The 23,816-nt window shown below is 49.6% G+C and overlaps 2 protein-coding genes across 2 annotated transcripts; both read right to left on the bottom strand.

Annotated features, from left to right (window-relative positions):
* Nucleotides 1-1,271: 1,271 nt before the first annotated feature.
* SPEF1 (sperm flagellar 1) lies at nt 1,272-14,363 on the bottom strand. The gene is made up of 7 exons (XM_044659269.1): nt 14,255-14,363; nt 12,080-12,191; nt 9,182-9,335; nt 8,811-8,901; nt 3,062-3,116; nt 2,397-2,508; nt 1,272-1,379 (listed from the first exon to the last, which is right to left on the bottom strand). Exons 1-7 carry the CDS (start codon nt 14,361-14,363, stop codon nt 1,272-1,274), a joined length of 741 nt encoding a protein of 246 aa, XP_044515204.1.
* Nucleotides 14,364-20,758: 6,395 nt separating this feature from the next.
* On the bottom strand, nt 20,759-23,785 carry CENPB (centromere protein B). The gene has a single exon (XM_044660392.1). It carries the CDS (start codon nt 23,741-23,743, stop codon nt 21,968-21,970), a length of 1,776 nt encoding a protein of 591 aa, XP_044516327.1. The 5' UTR covers nt 23,744-23,785; the 3' UTR covers nt 20,759-21,967.
* Nucleotides 23,786-23,816: the final 31 nt, after the last annotated feature.

The raw sequence follows: 23,816 nt of genomic DNA, 5'->3' as shown, positions 1-23,816 counted from the left end.
CTGGGCCATCCCGAGGCTGACAGGACTGGCCTTTTAACTACCGCAGCCCACAGGGCATGAGGGCGTCTCCCCAAAAGAAGAAGGAACAAGGGGAGGAAGCAGCCATTCCCGAGAGGCAGTGGCAGGAACCACGGGGCAGAGGATTTGAGCAAAGCATGTTTATTGGGGGGGTGTTCAGCTTTCTCTCCCCAGCATCTTTCTCCAACCAAGCCCTTTTTCCCAAGAGGATCTCCATAAAAAAAGGGATCCAAGCAGTCCCCGGGCATTGGCTTCCCAGGACTGAGAAGGACTGGTCCATGCTAAGGCAAGGGGCAAAAGTCAGGCAGCCTGTCTTAGAGCCTAGGAGTCTTCCCCAGCCTCTGGCCGAGCCCTGACCTCTATCCCTGCCGTCCTGGCCATCTGAAGGCCTGTTCTGACATATTTCTCTTGGATGACAACTGGGTGCAGGAAAGTTGGGCATAGGAGCCTCCCTTCCCAGAGCTGTGGAAATGGCGGGGCCGGTCACAGGCAGAGACAGAACCTGAAGAAGTATCCCTCTGTCTCAGGAAAAGATGATTCATGACTCTGGCTGATGGTGCCAAGATATATGGGTTGCAACTGGAAATCAGGGCCAGGGCCATGTCCTCCCAGAGGTTAGGGAAGATAGAGGGACGCCCCACAGTGCTCTCTGTGGGCCCTGCACCTTGGGCTTCAGGAAGCAGGCAAGTTGTCCGGGCTTTGGGTTCAGGATCCAAGGAATGACTCTTTTGCCTGGCCCGGAGGGGGGAGGAGGAGGCTGAGTCCAGGACAAGGAAGGATGCCAGGCAAAGGAGAAAGGGCTGGGTTCCCCATTGCACCCAAGACCCTGACCTGCTTCTCCACCCTCTTTTGTGACACTTAGCACCCACCATGCCAGCACATCTCTGGTCCAGTGGCAGCTGGGCCTGCCCCACCTCCCAGGTTGAAGGGAGATGCTCTCAACATCTTTCCTGCGTGAGAGGGATCCCTTGGGGGCTTTCCACAAGGGAAGGAAGAAATCCTAACCTGGGAGTTCAGTTTGGGTACCTCTCAGGAGCCTCCCATCCCAGGCTCCAAAGTGCCAAGCTGGCAGCCTGAGACTTTGGAGCTGTCATTCACCACCCACAACTGGGGCAGGAACTTCTAAGGAATCATGATTGCAGGCCCTGAGGTCAGTTTGTCCACATGGCCCTGGAGGTGTACTCAGAGGCACTTCCAGGAAAGGAGGCTAGAGGGGGAGGGGGCACTGGCACAGGGCCTCCATCCCCCTCCGCTCACCGCGGCTTGCGCTGGGCCTGCTGGAGGCGTCGACTCAGATCATCAATGCGGACATTTTTGAGCTGGAGTAGATGTTCCAAGCGTCGCACCTTCATCTGAAGGACCTGAAGGACCAGGACAGCAAAGTCATGGCCTTGCCTAACCCCTAACTCCTGGGAATTGTGAACCATCATCTGACTTTGGGAAAGTAGAGGATGGCCTGGCCCATGGGCCTTGGACCTTATTCCCACAGTGGGCCTGAAAAAGCCATTCATCATGCATTCCTTCATCTACCCATCCATTCATCTATACTTCTACCCATCCATTCATCCATCCAACCACTCATCCCATTCATCTATCTATCTACCTATCTATCCATCTATCCATCCATCCATCCATCCATCCACTCATCTATCATCCATCCATTCATCCATCTATCCATCCATCCAACCATTCAACCTATCTATCCATCCATCCATCTATCCACTCATCTATCCATCCATCCATCCATTCATCCATCTATCCACTCATCCATTCATCTACCCGTCTACCTATCTATCCATCCATCCATCCATCCATCTATCCATCCACCCATCAATCATTTGACAAGTTTTTGTCAACTTTTGCTCTGCACCAGGCACACACTGGGAGAGCAAAGGCAAAACCATAAATAAAAATCCCTTCTTTCAAGGCGTTTACATTCTCTTGGGGGAAACAATCTGCATACATTAAGTAAACTCTCTATCTATCTATCTACACACATGTACACATATTCATGCCTGTGTCTTTGTGTGTATATGTGTATATGTGTATATGTAGTATGTGTATATACACATATATCTAATAGTTACATGCTAGGACTGGAGCACAATACAAGAACTTCTGGTGGGACTCCAGGGCTCTCGAGTCTCTCCTCTGACTCTATTTCCCTCTCCATATTCTCCTCCCTCTTTCTTAGCCAGCTGTCTCCTGGCCCATAAGTGCTTCCCCCCCTCCCCCCCCCCGCAGGAGTTCTCATTCCTCCCCGCCCCAAATTCAAAGTCCTTGAGCCTTTCCTATCTGTAGCACTTGCACACAGGGGAGGTTTAATACTCACCTGATGAATGAATGAAAAGGATCTGGGCTGAGGGGCCCAGACTCACCTGAACTGTCTCCTGCGAGGCCAGCAACTCTTGTTCCTTCTCAGCCATCTGCACTAGAAAATTTGGTTCCACCTGCAAGGTCTGGCTATATGTAGGGAGAGACTTGCCTGCCCTAGAGGAGAAGGAGGGGCCCCTCAGATACAAACACACACAACTGACCCAGAAAAAGCCATTTGCCTCAGCTTTACCTTCCTTCCCCATCATTCCCAGTTTACCTTGGCCTCCCACTTCTCCATTCTAGGCCAGTTCTCTCCATCTTTCTTTCCTTGTCCTTCTCTCTCAGCCACCCTCATCCCTCCCTACCCCAGACATCTCCAGAGGTGCCAAAGGTAATACTGGGGGGCAGGGATGGGAAGGTGGCTCAGTGGATTGAGAGCCTGGCCCAGAGATGGAAAGTTCTGGGTTCAAATCTAACCTCGCACACTTTCTACACTTCTTAGATATATAACCCTGGACAAGTCACTTAAGCCCCACTGCCTAGCCTTTACTGCTCTTCTGCCTTGGCACTGATATACAAAGCATTGATTCTAGGACAGGAGGTAAAGGGTTTATAAAATAAAGTTAATCCTTGGGCAAGACTGTGGGGCCCTGGGGGAGAAATCCCCAATATGCTGCCTGATTCAGGGGACACCCCTGTGGTCCCACCCAGGAGGAAGAGTCTTTACCTGAGCTGCCCAGCTTTCCGGCCATCTACAGTGGTTTGATTCTTCTGGGAGAAACCTGCAGCAGAAAGAACAGGCTGGAGGACAAGGGCAGAGGCTCTGCCCCTCCAGGAGGGCTTCTGGGATGGAGCAGAGGATGGGGAAGAGATGGGGAATGCACACACGCAAACACACACAGATACACAGAGACATACAGGGACACACTGACATACAAACACAGACAGATCCTTTACTAGACCAAGGACTGCAGCTATTTCTGTCCCTTAGAATCTAGCATCAGAGGGTCTATGTTCTGCCCCCCTCACCACCTATTTGTCTACAGACAAGACACAGTCTCTTGGGCCTCAGTTTCTTTTCTGTAAAGTCAGAGGACTTTTGGCTTCAGACACAGGATCCTCTGACTCTGCTGCCTCTCTTACCTCATCTATAAAATGGGGCCTTGAAACAGATCTGATAGTGGGAATAAATGGGAAAGGGGGTCTGGGACCTGGCAGCCTTTGATCTCAAATCTAGAGCCTCCTCCTCTGTTGGCCAAGCTTGGTCCTGCTTTCCTCCCCAAACTACCTCCTCCAGGAAGCCCTCCTAACTAATCTTATTCAGTCCTGGTTACTTCAGCTCCTTCCATATCTATAGCTTCCTAGTAATATTTTGGCATCGTATTTATCTGTTGGGTTTTCTTTTTCATTGCACTTATATTTGTTTCTTTGCTTATCCTTTGAATGTCTTTGGGTTAGGTGGGGTAATGGATAGAGTTCCAGGCCTGGAGTCAGGAAGATCTAAATTCAAATCCAACCTCAGACACTTACTAGCCGAGTCCAAATCATTTCACTTTGTTTGTCTCCATTTCCTCATTTGTAAAATGGGAATAATGTTGCACCTACCTAAAAGAGTTATTGTGAGGATCCAATGAGACAATAATTGTAAAGACCTTAGCACAGTAACTGGCACATCCTAAACATTAAATAAATGACAGGGTGGGCTTTTTTCCCCCCCAAAACCTTTACTTCCATCTTAGAATTGATATTGTGTATTGGTTCCAAGGTAGAAGAGCGTTAAGAGCCAGGGAAAGGGGGTTGAGTGACTTGCCCAGGGTCACCCAGCTAGGAAGTGTCTGAAGCCAGATTTGAACCCAGGATCTCCTGACTAGGTTTGGCTCTCTCTCTCCACTGAGGCACCAAACTGCCCCTGTAGGTATTTATTTTTTTTTGTTTGTTTAATTATTTTTTTATTATTATTATTCCTCATCAGTTCTGGAATCTCAAAGGGTAAGAACCATATCTGCCCAGACAGGCTAACAATTCCCTGCAAACATGGATCCTGTCTCTCCTCCTATTGGACCTCAGAATCCCAGCGGATGGTGAGGCAGAGAGGAGGAATCACGAAGATAAAGTCACCCTGAGGTTGAGAGCCTGTCCTATCGAGTCCTTCAGGGACAGAGGAGGCACAAAGGCTCCAGGAGGCAGGTTCTTCAGATGGGGTCTCTGCCTATAAGGTAGGCATAAGAGATTCCTCCCTCTCTCTCTCCCTCTCTCTCTCTCTCTCTCTCTCTCTCTCTCTCTCTCTCTCTCTCTCTCTCTCTCTCTCTCTCTCTCTCTCTCTCTCTCTCTCTCTCCCTTCCCTCCCTGTCCCCTCCCCCATCTTCCTCCCTCCGGTCAGGCCCAGACTCTTTCTTTTAGTCTTCAATTAATTAGGTTAAGGAGAAGTCTTGGTTCAGAAGGTATGAGGAAAAGAGATGGATTTAAAAGGGGCTCCATCCTCTTCAATAGGATCTACATTTCTCCCCAACCCCAGAAACTTCTACTTAAGGAGACCAGGGATCCTACGAATAAAAATTTTTTTAGGGAGGGGGGCTGCTTAGGCAGCAGGTCAGCCCATAAACTCCTGCCCCCAATCAAATCATATTCCAATTATCCAGCCTCCTCTTAAGGGCTGAAGCAATCAATGGGGCCAGGTGTTTAAGGAGCATCTACTATGCATTCAGCACTGTTGCAGTATGCAGATGTCTAAAATGTATTTTCTCAGTTTAGGAAGCTTACAGTCTAGGTAGGGAGATAAACTAACTACCCATGAAACAATAGCAAACAATACTAGGCAGTATATAATTAAGTGTAAAATTGATGTTACTGATTTGCAAGTTGTGCAGAAATTCCAAGGGAGATAAATGAGGGTTGGAGAAAGAAAATTTAGCATTTGAGGGGACTTTAGAAGTCACTTTATATAATTTCCTATCCATGTTGTAATCCTCTCTTCAGCATCCCTAACCTGGTCATCCATATTCTGCTTCAATGCTCTTATGAAGAAAGGTTTACTCCTTCACTAGGGACTTTGTTCTATTATTGGACAACTCATCTTTGGAAAGTTCTTCCATAATTTTTTCGAGCTGAAATTTGCCTCCTTGTAACCACACCTTGCTCTTCCCTCAGAAGCATCTAAGAACAACTGTTCTTTCTCTCCTATAAGACATTTAATAGGTATGCATTCAAATCCTCCCCTTGGGTTAACAAAATCAGCTGCACAAATACAGGCAAGGGAAAGCACTGCTAGACAGGATGGAAAAGATTTGGAGGCTTTAGTAGACCAAAGGTTCCATGAGTTCAGAGTGTGATATATGACAGTCCCAGTAAAATGTTTGCACAGTCTTAGGCACTTATGAAGAGGGACATAGTTTTCAGAAAGAAGGAGGTGATAGTGTCTCTCTACTCTGACTAGACCAGATCAGGAGCTTCATGACCTGGGGCACTCTTGCTTCAGCCCCATGACCTTTTGATAAGGTTATTAGTAAAATGGAATCTAGCCAGAAAGGGGTTGACCAAGATGATTCTAAGCTTGGAGACCATGCCATATAAAGATTATTAACTTAAAAAAATTGGCAATTATTTATCCTGGAGAAGAAAGGATATGACAGCTGTCTTCGAGAATTATCCTGTGTAATAAGGAATAGACTTGTTCCTTTTGTCTCCAGAGGACAAACTAGGGTGGTGATCTCCTGAGAGGGAGATTTTGACTGTACAAGGAAAAACTTTGTAATTATCAGAGCTGTTCAAAAGTGGAATTGAGGAGCAGTGGGCTTCCCATGACTAGTGGTTTTTAAGTAGAAGCTAAAATACCAATTTTCAGAAATGTTGTAGAGGAAAGGAGATGGATTGGATTCGGTGACCCTTGAGTCCCCCTTGAAAATCAAAAATTCTGCATGAAATGTATGAAGATAGTTATTGTATCTCCCTTTAGTCCTCTCAAATTTAAAGACATTCCTAGTCCCTTAAAACAATATATGTCATTTCTATACTCTTCTATTTCTGTATTCCTAAGTTTCCTTTTCTTCTGGATTAACTATGATTAAACAGTCCTCTTTTTAAAGAGTCAATATTCTTGATGTGGTCTGACAACCAAAGGGACCAGGTGTCATATTTTTATTAATTTAATACATGCTTTTTAAAGTAGCTATATTATACTGATGACTCAAATTAAGTTTATCAAGTCAACTAAAACCCCCAATCATAGGAATTGCTATCAAATCAAGACTCCCTCAGTCTGCATGTAGGTAATTTATTTTTTGAACCTGAATGCAAGATTTACATTTCTCTCTGTTAAATTTCATATTGTTACTTTCTGGGTAGCATTCATTATAAATGCTGAGTTCATTTTGAATCTTAGCTCTGGCAGCTAACATAACAACTATTCCTCCCAGTTTTGCCATCTCCAAATATGATAAGCCTGGCTTGCATGTCCCCATCTAAGTCATTGATAAAAATAGTGACAAGGGAAGAACATAGCCCTGTAGCATGCCACTAGAAACCTCTGTCCAAGATTACATCAATTCATTAATCAGCAGTCTTTGAGTATAGTTGTTCAACCAGTTTCAAATCTGTCTAACTGTAGTATCATCCAGCCTATATCAGTCAGTCAGTCAATAAACATTTTCTAACTGCCTACTATGTGCCAGGCACTGGGCTAAATGTTGAGAAACAAAGGAAGTGAAAACATAATCTCTCCCCTCAAAGAATTCACAATCTAATGAGAGAGATACCATACAAACAAATATATACACATTACATACAGGATAAAAAGGAAATAATGAATAGGAAGGCACTGAAAATAAGCAGGATTGGGAAAGGCTTCCTGGGGAAGGTGGGATTTTAGTTGGGATTTTAAGGGAGCCAGAGAAGTTGGTAGGCAGAGATGAGGAAGGGGAGCATTCCAGGCAAGGGAGACAGCAAGAGAAAGTGCCTAGAGTTGGGAAAATGGAGTGTCTTGTTTACAGAATAGCAAGGAGGCTGATGTTACTGGATCAAAGAGCACATGGGGAGGTGTGAGGTATAAGAAGACTGGAAAGGTTGGTGGGGGGTGGGGAGGAGAATAGGTTTTAAATTGGCTTTAAATATCAAGGAGAAGATTTTTCTATTTGGTCCTGGAGGTGACAGGGAGCTACTGGAGTTTATTGAGTATGGGAATAACACAGTGGGACCTACATTTTAGGAAAATCCAAGTTGGCTATTGCAATAGCCCAGGAACGAGGTGATAAGGACCTGTACCAGGGTGGTGGTAATATTAGAGGAAAGAAGGAGGCCTATTCAAGAAACGAGGCAAGGGAGGAATAGACTTTGAAAGCAGCTTGGACATGGCAGGTGGGAGAAGGGGAAGAATCCAGGATGACTCCTAGGTTGTGAGCCTGAGCGACAGGACGGATGATGGTGGGGAGGGCCTGGGAGACAGATAATGAGTTCAGTTGGGGATTAGCTGAATTTGAGGTGTCTGCTAGATGCACAGTCCTAAATGGTAACATGCTCCATTGCAGTCAAGGTACTCTATATTATGACTACAGTATTCTCCTGCTCTACTAAACTAGTAATCCATCCCTAAAAGAAATGAGGCTAATTTGGTAAGGCTTCTTCCTGGGACACTAATGCTACTTCCTTAGGATTCCTGCATCTTTTTCTGGGCACTTAGGTGCCAAAAGGCCAGTATCTAGTTTGTCATTCTTTTGTTATTACTGGAATGACTTGTAGATGCATCTTATTAGATTGAAAGAGTCTTAAGTACAAGGACTATGTTTAATTTTTTTCCCCCTTTAAAACCTGTACCTTCTGTCTTGGAATCAATACTAAGTATTGGATCCAAGGCAGAAGAGTGGTAACAACTAGGAAATAAGGGTTAAGTCATTTGCCCAGGAAGTAGCTAGGAAGTAACTGAGGTTATATTCGAACCCAGGACTTCCATCTCTAGGCTTGGCTCCCCATCCACTGAACTACCTAGCCTTGCCTGTTTAATACTTTTTTTTTTTAACTTTTACCTTCTGTCTTAGAATCAATACTGTGTATTAGTTCCAAGGCAGAAGAGTGGTAAGGGCTAGTTAATGGAGGGGTTAAGTGACTTGCCCAGGGTCACACAGCTGGGAAGTGTCTGAGGCCAGATTTGAACCCAGACTCAGATGCAACAACATATAAATATAATTATATATATATATATAATATACACACACAGATATGAGTGTGTATATATACACATATATATATAGGCAGATATGGATATGGGCAGCTAGGAGGTATAATGACAATAATATAGAATATAAAATATAATATAGTATGGGTTCNCTCCACTTCCCCTCCTCCCCCACCCCCTCTCTCTAGGAGGCTGAGCAACATTCGGCGCCCCGCCCACAGTTCCACAGTGAGTCGGGAAACTAGAATTCAGATCTCCTGCCTCCTGGTCTGAGGAGGTCATGCTGGGCCTCGCCCGAGACCCCGGGCCTGACACGGGGCATAGTTAGAGAAGGAGGAGAAGCCGCCCAGGGACGTGAGCGTACCCATATCCATGTAGCTACTGCCTTCCAGGGGACCCAGCTCCTGTAGGGAAACATCCACGTGGTCCCCCACAAGCCCGGCCCACGGCCCCTCCCCCCCATCCCTGCTGGTGGCCAACAGGCGCCGCCCCCCGGGACTAGGACCCTAAGATAAAGTCCATCCCCCCACGTCCCCCCTAGGGCGAATACTCGGGGACCCCTCCCCCTAAGGAGGGCCGAGCCTCCCTCCGCATTCTCTTCTGCCCACACTGGGCGCTAGGGGCCAACCCGGAGAGGGGGCGGGGAGGGGCAGGGCCTGGAGGGGCGGGGCCCGGGGCGTGGACCTGGGAGGAGCCAACCCCCTGTCTCTTCCGCTTCCTTTCCTCCAGCCTCTCGCGCAGCGGCTGCAGCACCAGCTCCACCACCCCGGGGGAGCACTGAGCGATCTTCTGGATCACGTCCTCCGGGACCGAGAAGTTCAGCTTGTGCAGCACCTTCCTGCGACACATCAGGGGTGGAGAGGGGCGCTCTCAGCCGCGCCAGCCGGCGAGGAGCGCCCCGTGGACTCGGCCCCCGGGACGGGGATCCTATCGCCAGTGGAGCCACCAAACGTTGGAGCCCGAGCCCAGACTGGACCCAGAATCCTAACTTAGGGCATTAGCGGCCCGGCCAGCCCAACTCATCCCCAGAAAGCCCCCCCCCACCACCAGACCAGAAAAAGGGCCAACCAGTCACTAGTTGGGGATTTCCAAGGCCCATCCCGAACAACCTATTCTCCTTTAGGACTACTCTCATTGTTATCTTGGGGTCCACTAAGACTTCCAGTACTTCTTCAGACAAAGACTGTTCCCCAACCATGGTTCCTCCGTCTTGTATTTGATTTGTAAAGTTGATTTTTGGAACCTATAAGCTTTTTTCTTTCTGACACCAAGCCTCAGAAGGCTCCTTTGTACTCCCCCCACCCCACCCCACCCCCAAGGCTTCTGGTCCTGCTCCCACCCTCTGTGTATAAGAATAAACAGAGCCAGTACCCAAATGTTATGGTAGAAGGGAGTGAGAGAGAGAAATGGCCTCACTCCCTGCACCTCCCTCCCTCCAGTCTTCTCCAGGCCAAACATTTCAAGTTCCTTTAACTTATCCTCAGGTGGCACAGACTCCAGTGCTTCCACCATCTTGGCTGCCCTGCTTTGGATGCTCTCCAGGTTATTAATGGTCTTTTCTTTTTTGAAACCTTTGCCTTCTGCTTGGAATTGATACTAAGTGTGGGTTCTGTAGCAGACAGTTCCCAGGCACAAAAGTGATAAGGGCTGGGCAAGGTGGGGGTTAAGTGACTTTCTCAGGGTCACAAGGTGGGATTTGAACCCAGGACCTTCCCTCTCTAGCCACTGAGCCACCCTGCTGCTCCTCTCTCTCTTATATTTGTGAGGTGGATTTATTGGAACGCGAATGATAAGATTTTCTGATTATTCTCACTGACTGTCCTCTTATTAGATTGTGAATGCTTTGGTCTGAGGAGGTCTTTCATTGAGGCCATTAGCTCGCCTCCTGTCCTTGTGCCAGCTTATAAAACAGACCCAGAGGAAACTCACTCTCTATGGAGAGATAGGATGGACTTGAGATGAAGAATGAGCCAGACATTTTGGGATGGGGCCAAAGCAGGGCTGTGCAGACTACTTAGAGGGCTGGGGGCTTGTTTGCTCTCAATGGAGAGAGGGCTGGGAGAGGAAATAAGTGCTTGTTCATCCAAAAAATTAAATTAAACGGGCTCCTAATGTCAGTTTAATAAGTGATTATTTTTAGAGATTTATTTTTTTTTTACTAGAAATGAATGACTTAGTTTCTCTTCTAGAGAACCAGAGATGGAGGAAGAAAGTTTCTTCTAGGGGAAGAGAAGGAAAAGCTACATATAGAATTCAGCTGCATCTTTTTTTTTTAACCCTTTCTTTCTGACATTTTTTTTTTAAACCCTTACCTTCTGCCTTAGAAGTATAAGTTCCAAGGCACAAAAGTGGTAAGAACTTGGCAATTGGGACTAAGTGACTTGCCCAGGATCACGCAGCTGAGGACTGATTTGAACCCAGGACCTCCTATCTCCAAGCCTAGCTCTCTGTTACTGAGTCACCTATCTTTCCCTACTTTCTGTCTTAGTAATAACTCTAAGACAAAAGGGCAAGAAGTAGGCAATGGGGGTTAAGTGATTTGCCCAGGGTAACATAGTTAGGAAGTGTCTCTGAGGTCAGATTTGAACCCAGGTCCTTCCCACTCCAGACCTGGCACTCCATCCACTGTGCCACCTAACTGCCCTCCAGCTGCATCTTTTGTCAGAGGTTTAGACAAGGCTTGAAGAGTGAACAAAATGTGGTTTATGATTTCTTCCATGATTTCAGTGGGAGGAAGAGACCAGCAGGTAGTTTTCCAGCCTATCGGGCAAAGCTACAAAAAGGCAGCAGGATGATATCTGCTGTCCCATTTTAATCCTGGAAGTGTGATATTAGCCTAAGTCTACTCTCCCAACAGAGACACAGCCTTCTAAGACAAAATAGAGCTTTAAATAAAACACAGAAGAAACTTTCTTTTTTGGCTCAGATAGATTTGAGATTGAATCACTGTGGGGAACTCCCAGTGCACAGGCTCCTTCCTGGGATCTATCAGCAAAGTATGATCCTAAAAAGGAGCACTGAGTGAAGAGATCCATAATCAGCAAATGTCAGAGACAGGATTTGAACCCAGATCCCACATCTTCCTGGTCCAAGGCTGGCCATGTATCCACCACCCCATGCTGCTGACTCTCAAAAGCAGGACCATTAATATAAATAGCCCTTATTTGGGGTGTGAAGACAAAGAAATGAAATCCAAATAGCAGTACTGTTAATGGAAGGGGATGGGCCACGTGGCCAAAACAGCAGATGGATTTTTTTAAAATCCAATTTGCTCCGAAATGCATCCTCTGATTTTTTTTGCACCCAGAAAACATTTCCTTCCCAGTTTTGCTTGCCTGCGACAAATGGGTTGACCTTCTCTAAGATTCTAACAACAGATAGTGAAAGGCCAGAGATGGCAAGGAGAGAGTGACCAGAGAATCCTGGGAGTTTGGGAGAAACTCATCCACAAATGACAACATTGTGGGCATGGAATACCCACTCAAGGAGGAGAGAGAAGGGTATTCCTCACCCCAGCTCTAAGTCATCTGACCCTATTCCTGCCTCATCCACAATCCCCTCCCAGCTTAGGTCTAACCTTACCTATTCAGGTGCACCCAGTTGTTAACTTTCTGCTGTACAGAATTGGCTGGAACATAGTTATGCATCTCCACCATCTTAGGGAAGTAAAACTTCACCACCTCAGCAGCCAGTACTGGAAGGGATACACAAAGACAGATAAAGGGGAGAGAGGTAGACAGAGAGGAACCCTATGGAAGAGAAGTGGAGACAGAAGAGGAAGAGAGAAAAGGACAGAAATGAGAAGGGCACAGAAAGAGAGAGCCAATGGGCAGGGACATCAAGAGAGAGATGGGGAGGGAGGGGCAGCTGGGTAGCTCAGTGGATTGAGAGCCAGGCCTAGAGATGGGAGGTCCTAGGTTCAAATCTGGCCTCAGACCCTTCCCAGCTGTGTGACCCTGGGCAAGTCACTTGACCCCCATTGCCTACCCTTACCACTCTTCTGCCTTGGAGTCAATATACAGTACAGACTCCAAGACAGAAGGTAACGATTTAGAGAGAGAGAGAGAGAGAGAGAGAGAGAGAGAGAGAGAGAGAGAGACGGGAAGAAAAGGGACATAGGGAGGAGGGCAAAAGGAAAAAGAAACAAAAGAAATGATTGGAAAGGAGAACAAAAATAGAAGAAAAGGAAGATTAGAGTGATATAGCAAAGAGAGAGTCTAAAATTGAAAGAATAAAGTAGGAAGAAGAAAGGGAGTGGGGAGAATTAAGGAAAGGGAGTGGAAAGAAGAGAAAACTGGAACAATTATTTCAAGAGAGGAAAGTTGCTGGCAGCCACAGAACTCATTTCTCTGGATAACATAAAACCTAAAAAATGGGGAAGCCCAGGCTCCCCAGCTGGGTGGAAAGGGAAGCATCCAACACTCCCACAACTCTCAACCAAAGATCGTCCCTCTCCTTCCCTGCCTATCCAAATCCCAAGTGAAACCAAAGGAAAGGTAAAGAATGACATTCCTGTTTTTGTGGACTGCTGGTTTTTGTTGGGGTTGGCAGTGAGGTGGTACTGCCGCCTGCTGGCCAGGAACATCCACTTCAACCTGTTTTTCTGGAACTGTCCTACTAACCTAGAGAGCTCATTGGGGCTATTCTCTGGCTGGCTTCGAGGCTGGACTATATAGGCTTAACATGCCAAGGATCAGTCCATGGTGGCTCTCCTTCCCAAAGAAGGACCCCACAAGGCAGATCTCCTCTGCCCCAGCCTCTCTTGAACAGTCAACTGACAAAGAAGGGGGTGAAAAGCTGAAGAAGGTCCCCAACCCTTTCATGCCCGACCTTCATTTTCAAGGACACCATTCCCAAGTCCTTAGAAAAGAGGCTTGAAGAGTGAAAATGTGGGCAAGTAAGGGAAAAGAGGGCAACAAAGGGGAGAGTTAGGAGAGAATAGAGATGGAAAGAACAAGGAAGAGGAATGGAGAAATGAGAAGGGAAATGGGGATGGTAGGACAGGAAGGGGAGAGGAATCAATCAGAAGATCATAGATCTATGGCTAGAAGGAACCTCATGCAGAGGAGATGTGCAGAGAGGTTGAAGGAAATTGGATGGATGGATGAATAAAAAGGATCAAGGAGAGAGCTGAAGAGAGATGGAGGGATGGGGAAAGGGTGGAACAGAAAAAGGGATAAGAGGACAGGGATGAGAGAGTTGGGTGGGTGTTACAAAGAGGGATGAAGGGAAGATGGAGTATGGAATCCGTAATAGATGGATGAACTGGTGGGATGTAGGAAGGAGGATGGGGAGCAGGAATAGAGAAAAGGGAAGGAAAGGCTTTAGATGGATGGAAGAAAGTGAAAAATGGAAGGAAGGGTCTAAGGGATGGACGTAGGGAAGTCAAATGGAGGGCAGGGATGGAGAAAGGAACGGCAGAAAAGGAAAAAATGACAGGGACGCAGGAAAGATTGTGGACATGAATGAAGGAGGAGGGAAAGAGAGGGTTGGGGGGTCAGGGCAGGAGAGAGGTGAAGAGGGAGTCAGTTTGGGGATAGGGACAGGGCGGAGCTGGGAGTGGGCTCTAGAAACGAAGTTGGGAGCAGAGCTAGGGAAGGAGGAGGGTCTCAGGGCCCCTCTCAGAAGCAAGATCCGGGTCCAGGATCCCTGGAGCAATCTGGGGAGTGGTCCCATATTTGGGGGACCTTCCGCTGGGCTCCTGCCCCGCCCACATGGAATGTCGCCCCGCCCCCACCCCGGCGCCCCCTGCCCCACCTCCGTCACTGAAGTCCCGCGAGAGGTTCCGCTTGGGCCGGGACAGGGGGATGTTGTCCACCCACAGGTACAGCTGGTGCAGCATCTCCTCATCCATTTCGCCCTCCATGAGCGCCACGCGGCGCCCACGGTCCTCCTACCCTGCCCAGATCGCGGCTCGTTCACCAGCCCCGGCCCCTCAGCTTCCGCCTCACCTGCGGTCCCCAGAGGCCGCCACTGCCTCTTGAAACCCGTGCCGAGAACCCCGCCTGGAGGCGGACATATTGTTTATAGAAACCATGGCAACTGGGGCGGCCACCGCAACCCCAAGGCTTTTCGGGAGTTGTAGTTCCCCAGTGTGCTCGCCCCTGCCCAGGGCCTCGGCCAATAGGAAAGAAGGAAGCCAGGGAAGGCGGAGCTAGCCCTGGACGTGGAGCTAGAAGGGACGCTGCCGAAGACCTCACAGTCCAAGCCAAGACCCCTCCCCGCAAGGACTAGGGTTGAACCCTAGGTTCTCCTTTACTAAAGCCAGGGGATTTACCAGCTATATGTTTGTGAGGGAAGGAGGAAACGGGTAAGGAGAGAAGCCTTACAACGCCCTTCCTACCCCGAAACCCACTAGTTTATCCTTGGCGCCTGAAATTCTCCCATTAGAGCTTTCCTCTTTGGGCTTACGGCTTCGTCTCCGGAGGGCTCTAATTGCTTGGACCTGGGTTAGCCCCAGTAGCAAGCGGCGACCACAAAGGAGATGTACACAAGGCTTTGATGATGATGGATAATAGAATAGTAATATCTGTGATTTTATTGGAATAGGGAACTCCTGGTGAGGAAACTCCCTTTACCAGTGCCAGGCAGCACCTTCTCAGCAGCTTACAATCTTGTAGGAAGGGGTTGGCCTCGAGCCTGGCCAGGAAGGAGGAGGACAAACGTTTACAGTCTTTTTTAACGCCTTCCACCCTGCCCCAAGAACTCCATGATCCAGTGACACTGGCCCCCTTGTCGTTCCCTGAACAAGACATCCAAGCCTCCTGGCTCCCGGTCTTTTCACTGGCTGTCCCACCCCTGGAGCGTTCTCTCCTCCTCATCTTTCCCTCTTGGCTCCCCTGACTTCCTTTGAGTCCCATCTTCTGCAGGAAGCCCTGTCCCATACCCCACTTCAGTCCATTGCCTTCCTTCTATTGGTTTGTTTGTTGTTGTTTTTTCCAGTTTCTCTTGTCTATAGCTTTGTTGGTACAGAGTTGCTTGCATATTGTCTCCTCCTTTGACTGTGAGCAGGGACTGTTTTGCCTTTTGCCCCTCTTTCTATCTCTAACACTTAGAACAGTGCCTGGTACATAATAGGACCTCGATATTTATTGACTAACTTGAATATTTGCAGTCTTTTACATAAATGATAGTCATTGTCCAAACTGTAAAGGACAGAAAAGAGACTGCTAGGGACCCTGAAACAGAGAATGGTGAGGGATGGTGCTTAGGACACAATGTCAGAGGTAGGAGGGAACATAGAAAACACATTACAACTAGGAGGGCTCTTATAGCCACTTATTTAGGATACTAGAGAAGGGGCCTTGGAGGTCATTTCTGCTCATTTTGGGTAAAATGGGGAAACTGAGTGGGGTAGGAAAAGATGTGACACATGGGGCACTGCACCAGGAGGATGGGGTCAAATGGGGATATATCAACTGAAGGGCCTGGAAGGAACCCTGAAAACCTTCTTTAAGTCCATGATTTGGCCAGGAAGAGATCCCATGGGGCAGGATATCTGAAAAAGAACAACTTTCCACCAAGGAAAAACTTCCCCCCAAAATGGGATGTTACCACCTCCATAACTACCACTAAAAGGAATTATATGGTCAGGGACTAAAGAGAAGTCTGAAGAGAACAAGGAGGAAGCTTGGAGTTTTCTCTGAGGCATGAGAACCAAGTATTAGAGGGGCAGCTAGATAACAGTGGATAAATGTCAGGTCTAGGGTCTGGAGGACCTGCATTCAAATCTGACCTCAGATACTTCCTAGCTATATGACCCTGAGCAAGTTACTTAACTCCCATTGTCTAGCCCTTATGGCTTTTCTATCTTAAAACTGATTTGATTCTAAGACAGAAGGTTAAGTTTTAAAAAGAAGAAGAGAGTATTGGACAGGGTGGGACCTATCTGGTTGGCTTTTTCCCAGAGAAAAAGGAAGCAACAGGTCTAGCAATGTCAACCCTGGAGACCAGGAAGTCATACTACCTTTCAGAAATGGAAACCAATGGACTTACTTGCTAGCTAGTGACTTCCTAGAGAGGGAGAAGGGATGTTTGACCAGCTGGTATCGGCTTTAGCAGGAAAGAACCACTAGGAGAGACCAACTAAAAATGAATCTCTAGCCTCCCTGGCACCAACCCATTCTACCAGTTAAGAGATTCACTTAAAAGAATTCATTGGTCCTTTAAAAATCAATACCTCTGGTGGTCTAGCCAGCCAGGCAGTTATGTCTTAGTGTGCTCCCTTAATCTAATGCTTTATCAGAAAATGGGGCCTAAGGGCAGGAAGTTCTGCTGGGGAACTTGGGAATGTAGGGCACATTCTTAGGGTAGGGCTGATAATAAGCAGTTTTTACAGAAAGGAGGGGCTTCAGAAAACCAGAGCCTACTAGCCTGGGGGAGGAGAGGGTCCCCAAAGACATACTTTCCCAAATTAGCACTCACCCTTACAACCCAAGAATTCAGAGCCTTCCTGGTTTCTACTGAAATTTCTCCCCAGGCTAGGAAGTGACACCAGTAAAACTAATCTCCAAATCAGGAGACCTAAATTGGCCCCACTGCTTCCTAGCAGAGCAAATTCAGGCTCATCAACTTCTGGTATGCCCCCTGGGCCTCAATTCTCTCCTCCCCAAAAATGAAAAGGATTCCACTCATTCTGGTAGGCTCTGGAGGACTGACAGATGTTTGGAGATGGAAGGGACTTTCCATTCAGTCCCAATTCCACCATTTTTCTTTTTGGATGCACAAAGAGATTTAACAAGGCAAAGTTCCCAGAGCCAATAAGTGGCAGCCTTTGATCACAGGTCCTCCGATTCCATTGGATTCAGCTTGTTTTGATGAAAGGACAAGACTCTGCAAGGACAATTTCAGCTGGACATAAGACAAAAACTTGCTAGCACAGCTGTCCCAAAGTGGAATGGGTTGCCTTGGAAGGTTTGCCCTTTGATAGAAGTTTTCAGACACTGGATGCCCATGTGTTGTTGGATATTAGAGAAGATTCCTTTTCAGACATAAATTGGGGGATAGCTAGATGGCTCAGTGGATAGAGCGATAGGAGGACCTGGGTTTAAGTGTGGCCTCACATGCTTCCTAGCTGAGTGACCCTTGACAAGTCACTTAACCCTAATTTGCCTTTAAAAAAAAAACAACTGGTTTCAAGTGTCAGTGACCCTATGAGATGGGTGGAGTATTATCTTTATGTCATAAAGGAAGAATCAAGCTGAGAAGTGAAATGATTTGCCCACAGGCATAATAGTATCCAGGTGGATTCAAACCCAGGTCTCTTGACTCCAGGTACAATGCTCTCCCCACTATGCTACTAAACCACAGAACCCTGGCCCTAGGGATTCCCTTTGTGTCTTCCTACTTCTTTCCTTGCTGAACATCTCAGAGAATCTGCTTGGACTAGCAAAGCTCCAGAGCTCCCAGAAAAGGCTGCTTTCACCCATAAACAGACGATAAAGTCAATAAATTTGCTAACTGTCCATGGCTGGCTTATCTTGGGTATGGACACTTACAGTCTCTGAGTTTGTTGTTGGTCCAGGAGCAATGCCAGGATTAGGACTGTGGGGCCCAAGCCTCTAGAGCAGGGGTCAGCAATGTATGGCTCTTGAGCCATGTCTGGCTCTTTTGAGGGCCAGATATGGCTCTTTCTGCAGGAGCCATAAAGTCCATTTTTTTTTTCAGGCACTGTTATAGGAGCGCGCACTGTGAGCACTGTACGGCTCTCACAAAATTACATTTTAAAAAATGTGGCATTTATGGCTCTCACGGCCAAAAAGGTTGCCGACCCTTGCTCTAGAGCCATCCTATAGGGCTGGGGAGAAGGGACAGGAGTCACCCTATTTCTCCATTCCCTAGGAGAGGTGATCAAAAGCAGGAATGGTCCTGACTTCACACCAAAACCATTCCAGAGGAAAAGAACCCGAGTTCAAATCTCAGAGACACTTTGACTTTTGTAACCTAAAGAAACTTAACCTCTCTCTGCTTTTGTTTCCTTACCTGTAAAACAAAGAGACATGGCCCAGTGGTCCATAAGAGATAAGGTTCTGAAGTCAAGAAAACCTAGGATTATATCCTGCTTCCGAAGCTTGGATAACCCTGGGTAAATCACTTCTCTTCCCTGGGGCCTCAGTTTCCTTATCAGTAGAACTAGACAACCTCCGAAGTTAGTTCTTGAGTCCCCTTCCAACTCTCAGTCCCAAGCTGGGAGAAAGGGCTAGAGGAGGGCTCAGAGGAACCCCAGCTCTTCATAATGCTCTGTGGGTGACCTGGGGCAAGAGCTTGACCTCCCTCGGCCTCAGGTTCCTCCTGTGTAAAATAACAGGGCTGGGCTTAGTGGCTTCAGAGGTGCCTACCAGCTCTGGAACTAGGATCCCAGGGTAAGAGAACACAAGGTCTCCCGGTCTTGGGGGCCAGGTTAGATGATTTCTGGGGCCCCTTTCAGCCCCAAGTCACCCCACACTGTTCCAGTCCCAGCTGCTTCCCTGAGTGAACCTGAGGTCCCAAGGATGGGGGGAGAAGTAGGGGTTAGGGGGGAGGGTCCTAGCCACTCCCAACCACAGTGAGTACATCTAGCAGGGAATGTGAAAGAACAGAACCCTGTTCAAGGGACAAACCCCTGAACACCTGCCAAGTAGCACCAGAGAAGCAGGCAAACCGGTTTGGGAGAGGGAGCAGAGGGAGCGGCCTGGCCCACCGCCCTGACCCCCCACTGGCCTCACCAGGAGAGCCTGGGGGGTTGGGAAAGCAGGATGATAGATTCCGGGGCCTCGTGCTGGACTGGACCTTAGACAATTTTACAGATGAGGAAACTGAGTCTGGGAAGTAACCTGCTCCAGCTCACACAGGTACCACATAAGCAGGGACAGGATCTAAACCCAAGCCCAGAGGAGGGTAGTGAAGCACCAGGCCAAAAACTGTAGACCTGAAAAACTAGTACCCAAGGGCAGAGCGGAGACCCAGGCCAATTAGAAAGCCCAGAGGTACGTGGCCTTGACAGTGGACCTTAGAAGGGAGAGCCAAGCCAAGCCCATCTCCCCCCACTTCTTCCTCTTCCTCCCAGATGAGATGAGGGGGCTGCCTGGCTTTTGGACTGAAGAACCCAGATCTGCTCCAGGGGGCTATAAACCTGTACTCCCAGGGTCTTCCCACCAGGCCTTGCACAGTCAGCACTTGGTCATACCTTATTGCCCTGAAAAGTGACTCCAAGCCATCTGAAAAATGGAGGGGGGACTTCCAAAGCTCTAACTCAAGACCGAGACTCCTCTGGCCTCCCTCTGGACTGCCTTCTATCTCCTCCCGACAGATTTGCTCATTTCCTCCATGTTGCCTCTCCCATTACACTGAGCTCCTTGAGGGCAGGGACCTGGGTTCAAATGTGACCTCAGACATGTCTTAGTTGTGAGTCCCTGGGCAAGTCACTTAGCCCCTTCTGTCTCACTCTTGCCCCTATTCTTAGAATCAATACTAAGGTAAGAGTTTAGACACACAGGAAGGCATTAGTTCCTAGAAATCCTCCTCTTCACCCCCCTCTAAGTCTCCCTATCGGCCAGGCCTCATGAGGATGTGCCTGTGCCAATGGATGGGTGGAATCTGAAGTTGGGTGTGCTCCCGCCTCTGGCTCCTCTGACTTGGCAGCTCTCCTTTGTAGTTGTTACCCCCAGAACTTTGTTCTCCAGAGCTAAGATGTTCCTGACTGATAAGGGGTCCAGAGGGATTTCTTCATTCTAATAGAAAACCCTGTCCTATGGAAAGGAATGAAACTCTAAGAGGAAAATCTCCAAGATGGGGGGTACTTCTTGCCCCCACAGACGCCTGTCTACACTCCCACAAACATTCAGGGGACATGCATCCTCTTTCCCTTCCTCCCTGCTCAGTTGTAACACTCTGGACTTGCCCAAGGACACATAGGGAGTAAGAGACGGGTCTTGAACTCAGACCTTCTGAAGCCAGTATTCTTTACACCCATCCCAACATTCAACCCTCCCTGACTAGAACCCAGACTGTAGCTGCTCAGCAATTCTATCTATCGAGGCACAAGGCATTTGCAATGCCTTTCTTTTGAATTCAAATAAAACCTACTTTTCCAGACTCCCAAATGGCCAGAGCCATAAGGACTGGGATCTCTAGGCTTACCAAGTGGCTGCGACCTCCTCCCTCCCCAGACTTTATACTCAGGACCCCCATCACTGGCAACAGGGCCAGGAAGAGGGGGCAGAAGGAGGGAGGGGAGCATCTCCCAAAGAAAAGCCTGGAACACAAAGGACATCACCCCTCAGCTGTTAAAACACCCGACCCCCAGCAAAAGGGGGTCGGAAGGGTTTATTGAATTCAGACTAGGAAAAGAAATAGCTGGAGAGTAGTTCGACCCAACCAGGGACTACCACCACCCTCCCTGCAGGTTATGACACCTCCCCACTCCCCTGGCAGCTTGCAGCAGTTGGGGAAGATACCATCCGGAGGGAGAAAGGTGGGGGAGCATGAGGGACTAGGCAAGATGTGGCAGCTTTGGGATCCTGATCTAGCCCAAGAGAGAAACACAGCCCCTTCTCCCCTCACACCTCAAGGAGAGAGAAATGCTCAGGACTCGTAGGGTCTCTCCTGCAACAGCAGGCCAAGGGACCCTCCATGGGAGACCAGGAGCCCAGGGGCAGGAAGAAATGAGCCCTTGGTTTGAAAACAATATATCAGAGGCCAGAGAGGAGTGGTTTGCAAACCAACTCCTGGGAGGGGGAGGAGTCTGTGCTTCTCTCAAAAGCTTCCCTTTGGGGCTGGGGGAACCCTATGGGCACTTAAAAAGATTCCCTGGCAGGCAGGTGGGCAGGCAGGCAGGCTTGGTGAAGGTTTGCAGCTCTGGGCCTGCTGCCATGCTTTCTCGAGGGCCACCCCTCCAGGCCCCACTGAGCCCACTTCCTCAGGAACCCTACTAGAAATGGCCCCCTTCCCTAGTGTGGGATCTCCATGCAGAGTGTGAAAAGTGAGAGGCTAAGGGAATGGGATGGGGTTGGGGGGGTCTGCAGGCCGACACCCTTCTAAGCACTCTCCCATCCACCAAGCAAAATGTCTTGGGCCCCTTCCTCCTGCCCCCAGCTGCCCCTGCTGGTCAGTATTTATAGGGCACTTTGGGGTGGGGCCTGCTCAGAAGAAACCCTCCCCACTCTACACACTGCCCTGCCAATCACAGCTGGCATCCTAGCCCTGGGGGCAGCTGGGGGAAGGAGGGAGGGAAAGGTGGGGAGGGAGGAGGGGAAAGGGAAAGGCAACAGGAAGGAGGTGAGGCTGACTTTCACCCAGCTCCCAGGTAGACACAGGGCTGAGCCCAGTTCCCAAGGGGCACAGGGGTGAGGGGCATTACCTAGGGGAGTCAAATCCCGATGTTGGAAACAGTTCCCCACCACCATCACCACCTGGTCCCTGAAAGAACTGCCCCGGAAATCCCTTACATGGCAGGGCTGCGGTGCACCTCGGCCAGTGTCCAGGGACAGCTGGTCAGGCTAAGTTCTGGTGTGCCAAGGCTCGGGATGATGTCTGTCTGGCATGGTTCTTTCTGGTCACATGAACCAGATCGTGCTCCAAGTGGAGAATGTGGCTCTGGACTCGGTCATCGATGGGGAAGGAAGTCAGGTACCGTTTGACCATGGCGAAGTAGGCCATGGCTTCTCCAAAACTGGGCACGGGCACTTCGTCATCATCATCATCCTCATCATCATCATCTTCATCATCATCATCATCATCTTCTTCCTCCTCCTCTTCCTCATCACTTTCTGATTCCGAGTCCTCCCCTGCCTCCAGGAGCTGAACAGTGGGGCAGCCCTGCTCATCCTGACCTCCATAAGCCACAAAACTCCCACCTGCCTCCCCCCCACCTTGGGACCAGTCATCAGCCTCCAGCCCCTCTGATGAGCTCTCTTCTTCTTCCTCCTCCTCCTCCTCTCCTTCTTCTCCCTCCTCTCCCTCTTCTTCTCCTTCTTCCTCACCCTGATCCTCTTCTTCCTCTTCCTCCTCATTATCATCATCCTCCTCTTCTTCCTCCTCTTCCTCCTCCTCACTCTTGACAGCCTCATCAATGTCTGGTCCGGGGCCACCCCCGAACCCAGCCTCACGGAAGCAGGCCGCAATGTCTGCGGGCTCCACGGCATCCCAAGCAGCAGCCACAAATCGCAAAGCCTCAGTGAGGCCCAGCTGCAGCCGGGACCGGTCATGGTCCTCCAGGGCGGCCATGGCTTTGAGCAGCAGTGCCTGTCGGTAGTGACCCTTGACCTGCTGGACAACACCTCGCTCCAAGGGCTGGAGGGTGTCTGATGGGAAGAAGGCCACTTGAACATGCCGCAAGTCGGAGGTGTCTAAGGCTGGGGCGGCGGGCCTGTTGGCCAACAGCAGGATCCTGCGGGATTCGTCTGCCATGCGGGCATCCAAGGCCTTTAAGTACTTGGCTAGTTCCTGGGCAGTGACACCACCCTTGGGGTTGGCTGTATAGTCACAGGGCAGGCCGGCCCGGGATCCCCGGGGCTTGGCCAACTTGCCCACCACCAGCGGGGGAAGCTTCTCGCTCCCATCTGCATTGGCACACAGGAGCACGATGAGCCTCTCTGTGCCACGCCGGGGACTAGGCCGGGCCTCGCCTCGAAGGGCAGGGGCCTGGTCAGGTAGGAAGTTGTACCACAGACTGGTCTCGGTGGCATTAAAGACGTCCTGCGAGGCATAGCCCTCGGCCAAGGAGGGCAGCAGCTCTTCCCTCCACCTCCTGCTGCCGCCACCACCACTACCACCATCTGCCGCTGGCACAGGGGCCGGGGCCCGAGGAGGAGGCGGCGGCTGGGCAGGGGCTGAGGGCTGGGCTCGGCTCTTGGTCACTCCATTCCTCGACATGACCCCATGCCTGCGGCGGAAGCGGTCCAGCCAGCCATTGGAGGCCGTGAAGTCCTCCATGCCCAGCTCCTCGGCGATGCGCAGCGCCTTCTCCTTGAGGATGATGCCATTGACGGGCAGGCCAGCAGCGCGGATCTGCTGGAACCAGGCAATGAGCAGCCCCTCGAGCTTGTCATACGGGGACAGCTTATTGGTCTTGCGGCAGGTGGAGGCCACACCGAACTTGCGCTCGGACGCCAGGATGGCGCGCTTGTTCTTCAGGATGGTGCTCAGCGTGGACGGCGGGATGTTGAAGCGCCGGGCGATCTCACCCTTGCGGAGGTCTGGGTTCTTCTCCACCTCCTGGATGATGTGGGACTTCTCCCGGAACGTCAGCTGCCTGCGCTTGGGGCCCATCGTGGCCGGCCCCCTCCCCCCGCCCCGGGCCCCGGGCCGGCCCCGGGAAGGGGCGTCCCTGGGGCGGGGGGAG

The sequence above is a fragment of the Gracilinanus agilis genome, chromosome 2 (assembly GCF_016433145.1).
Source record: "Gracilinanus agilis isolate LMUSP501 chromosome 2, AgileGrace, whole genome shotgun sequence".
NCBI lineage: Eukaryota > Metazoa > Chordata > Mammalia > Didelphimorphia > Didelphidae > Gracilinanus > Gracilinanus agilis.
Note: the sequence above shows the minus strand (reverse complement) of the source record. Positions and strands in the feature narration are given on the sequence as shown.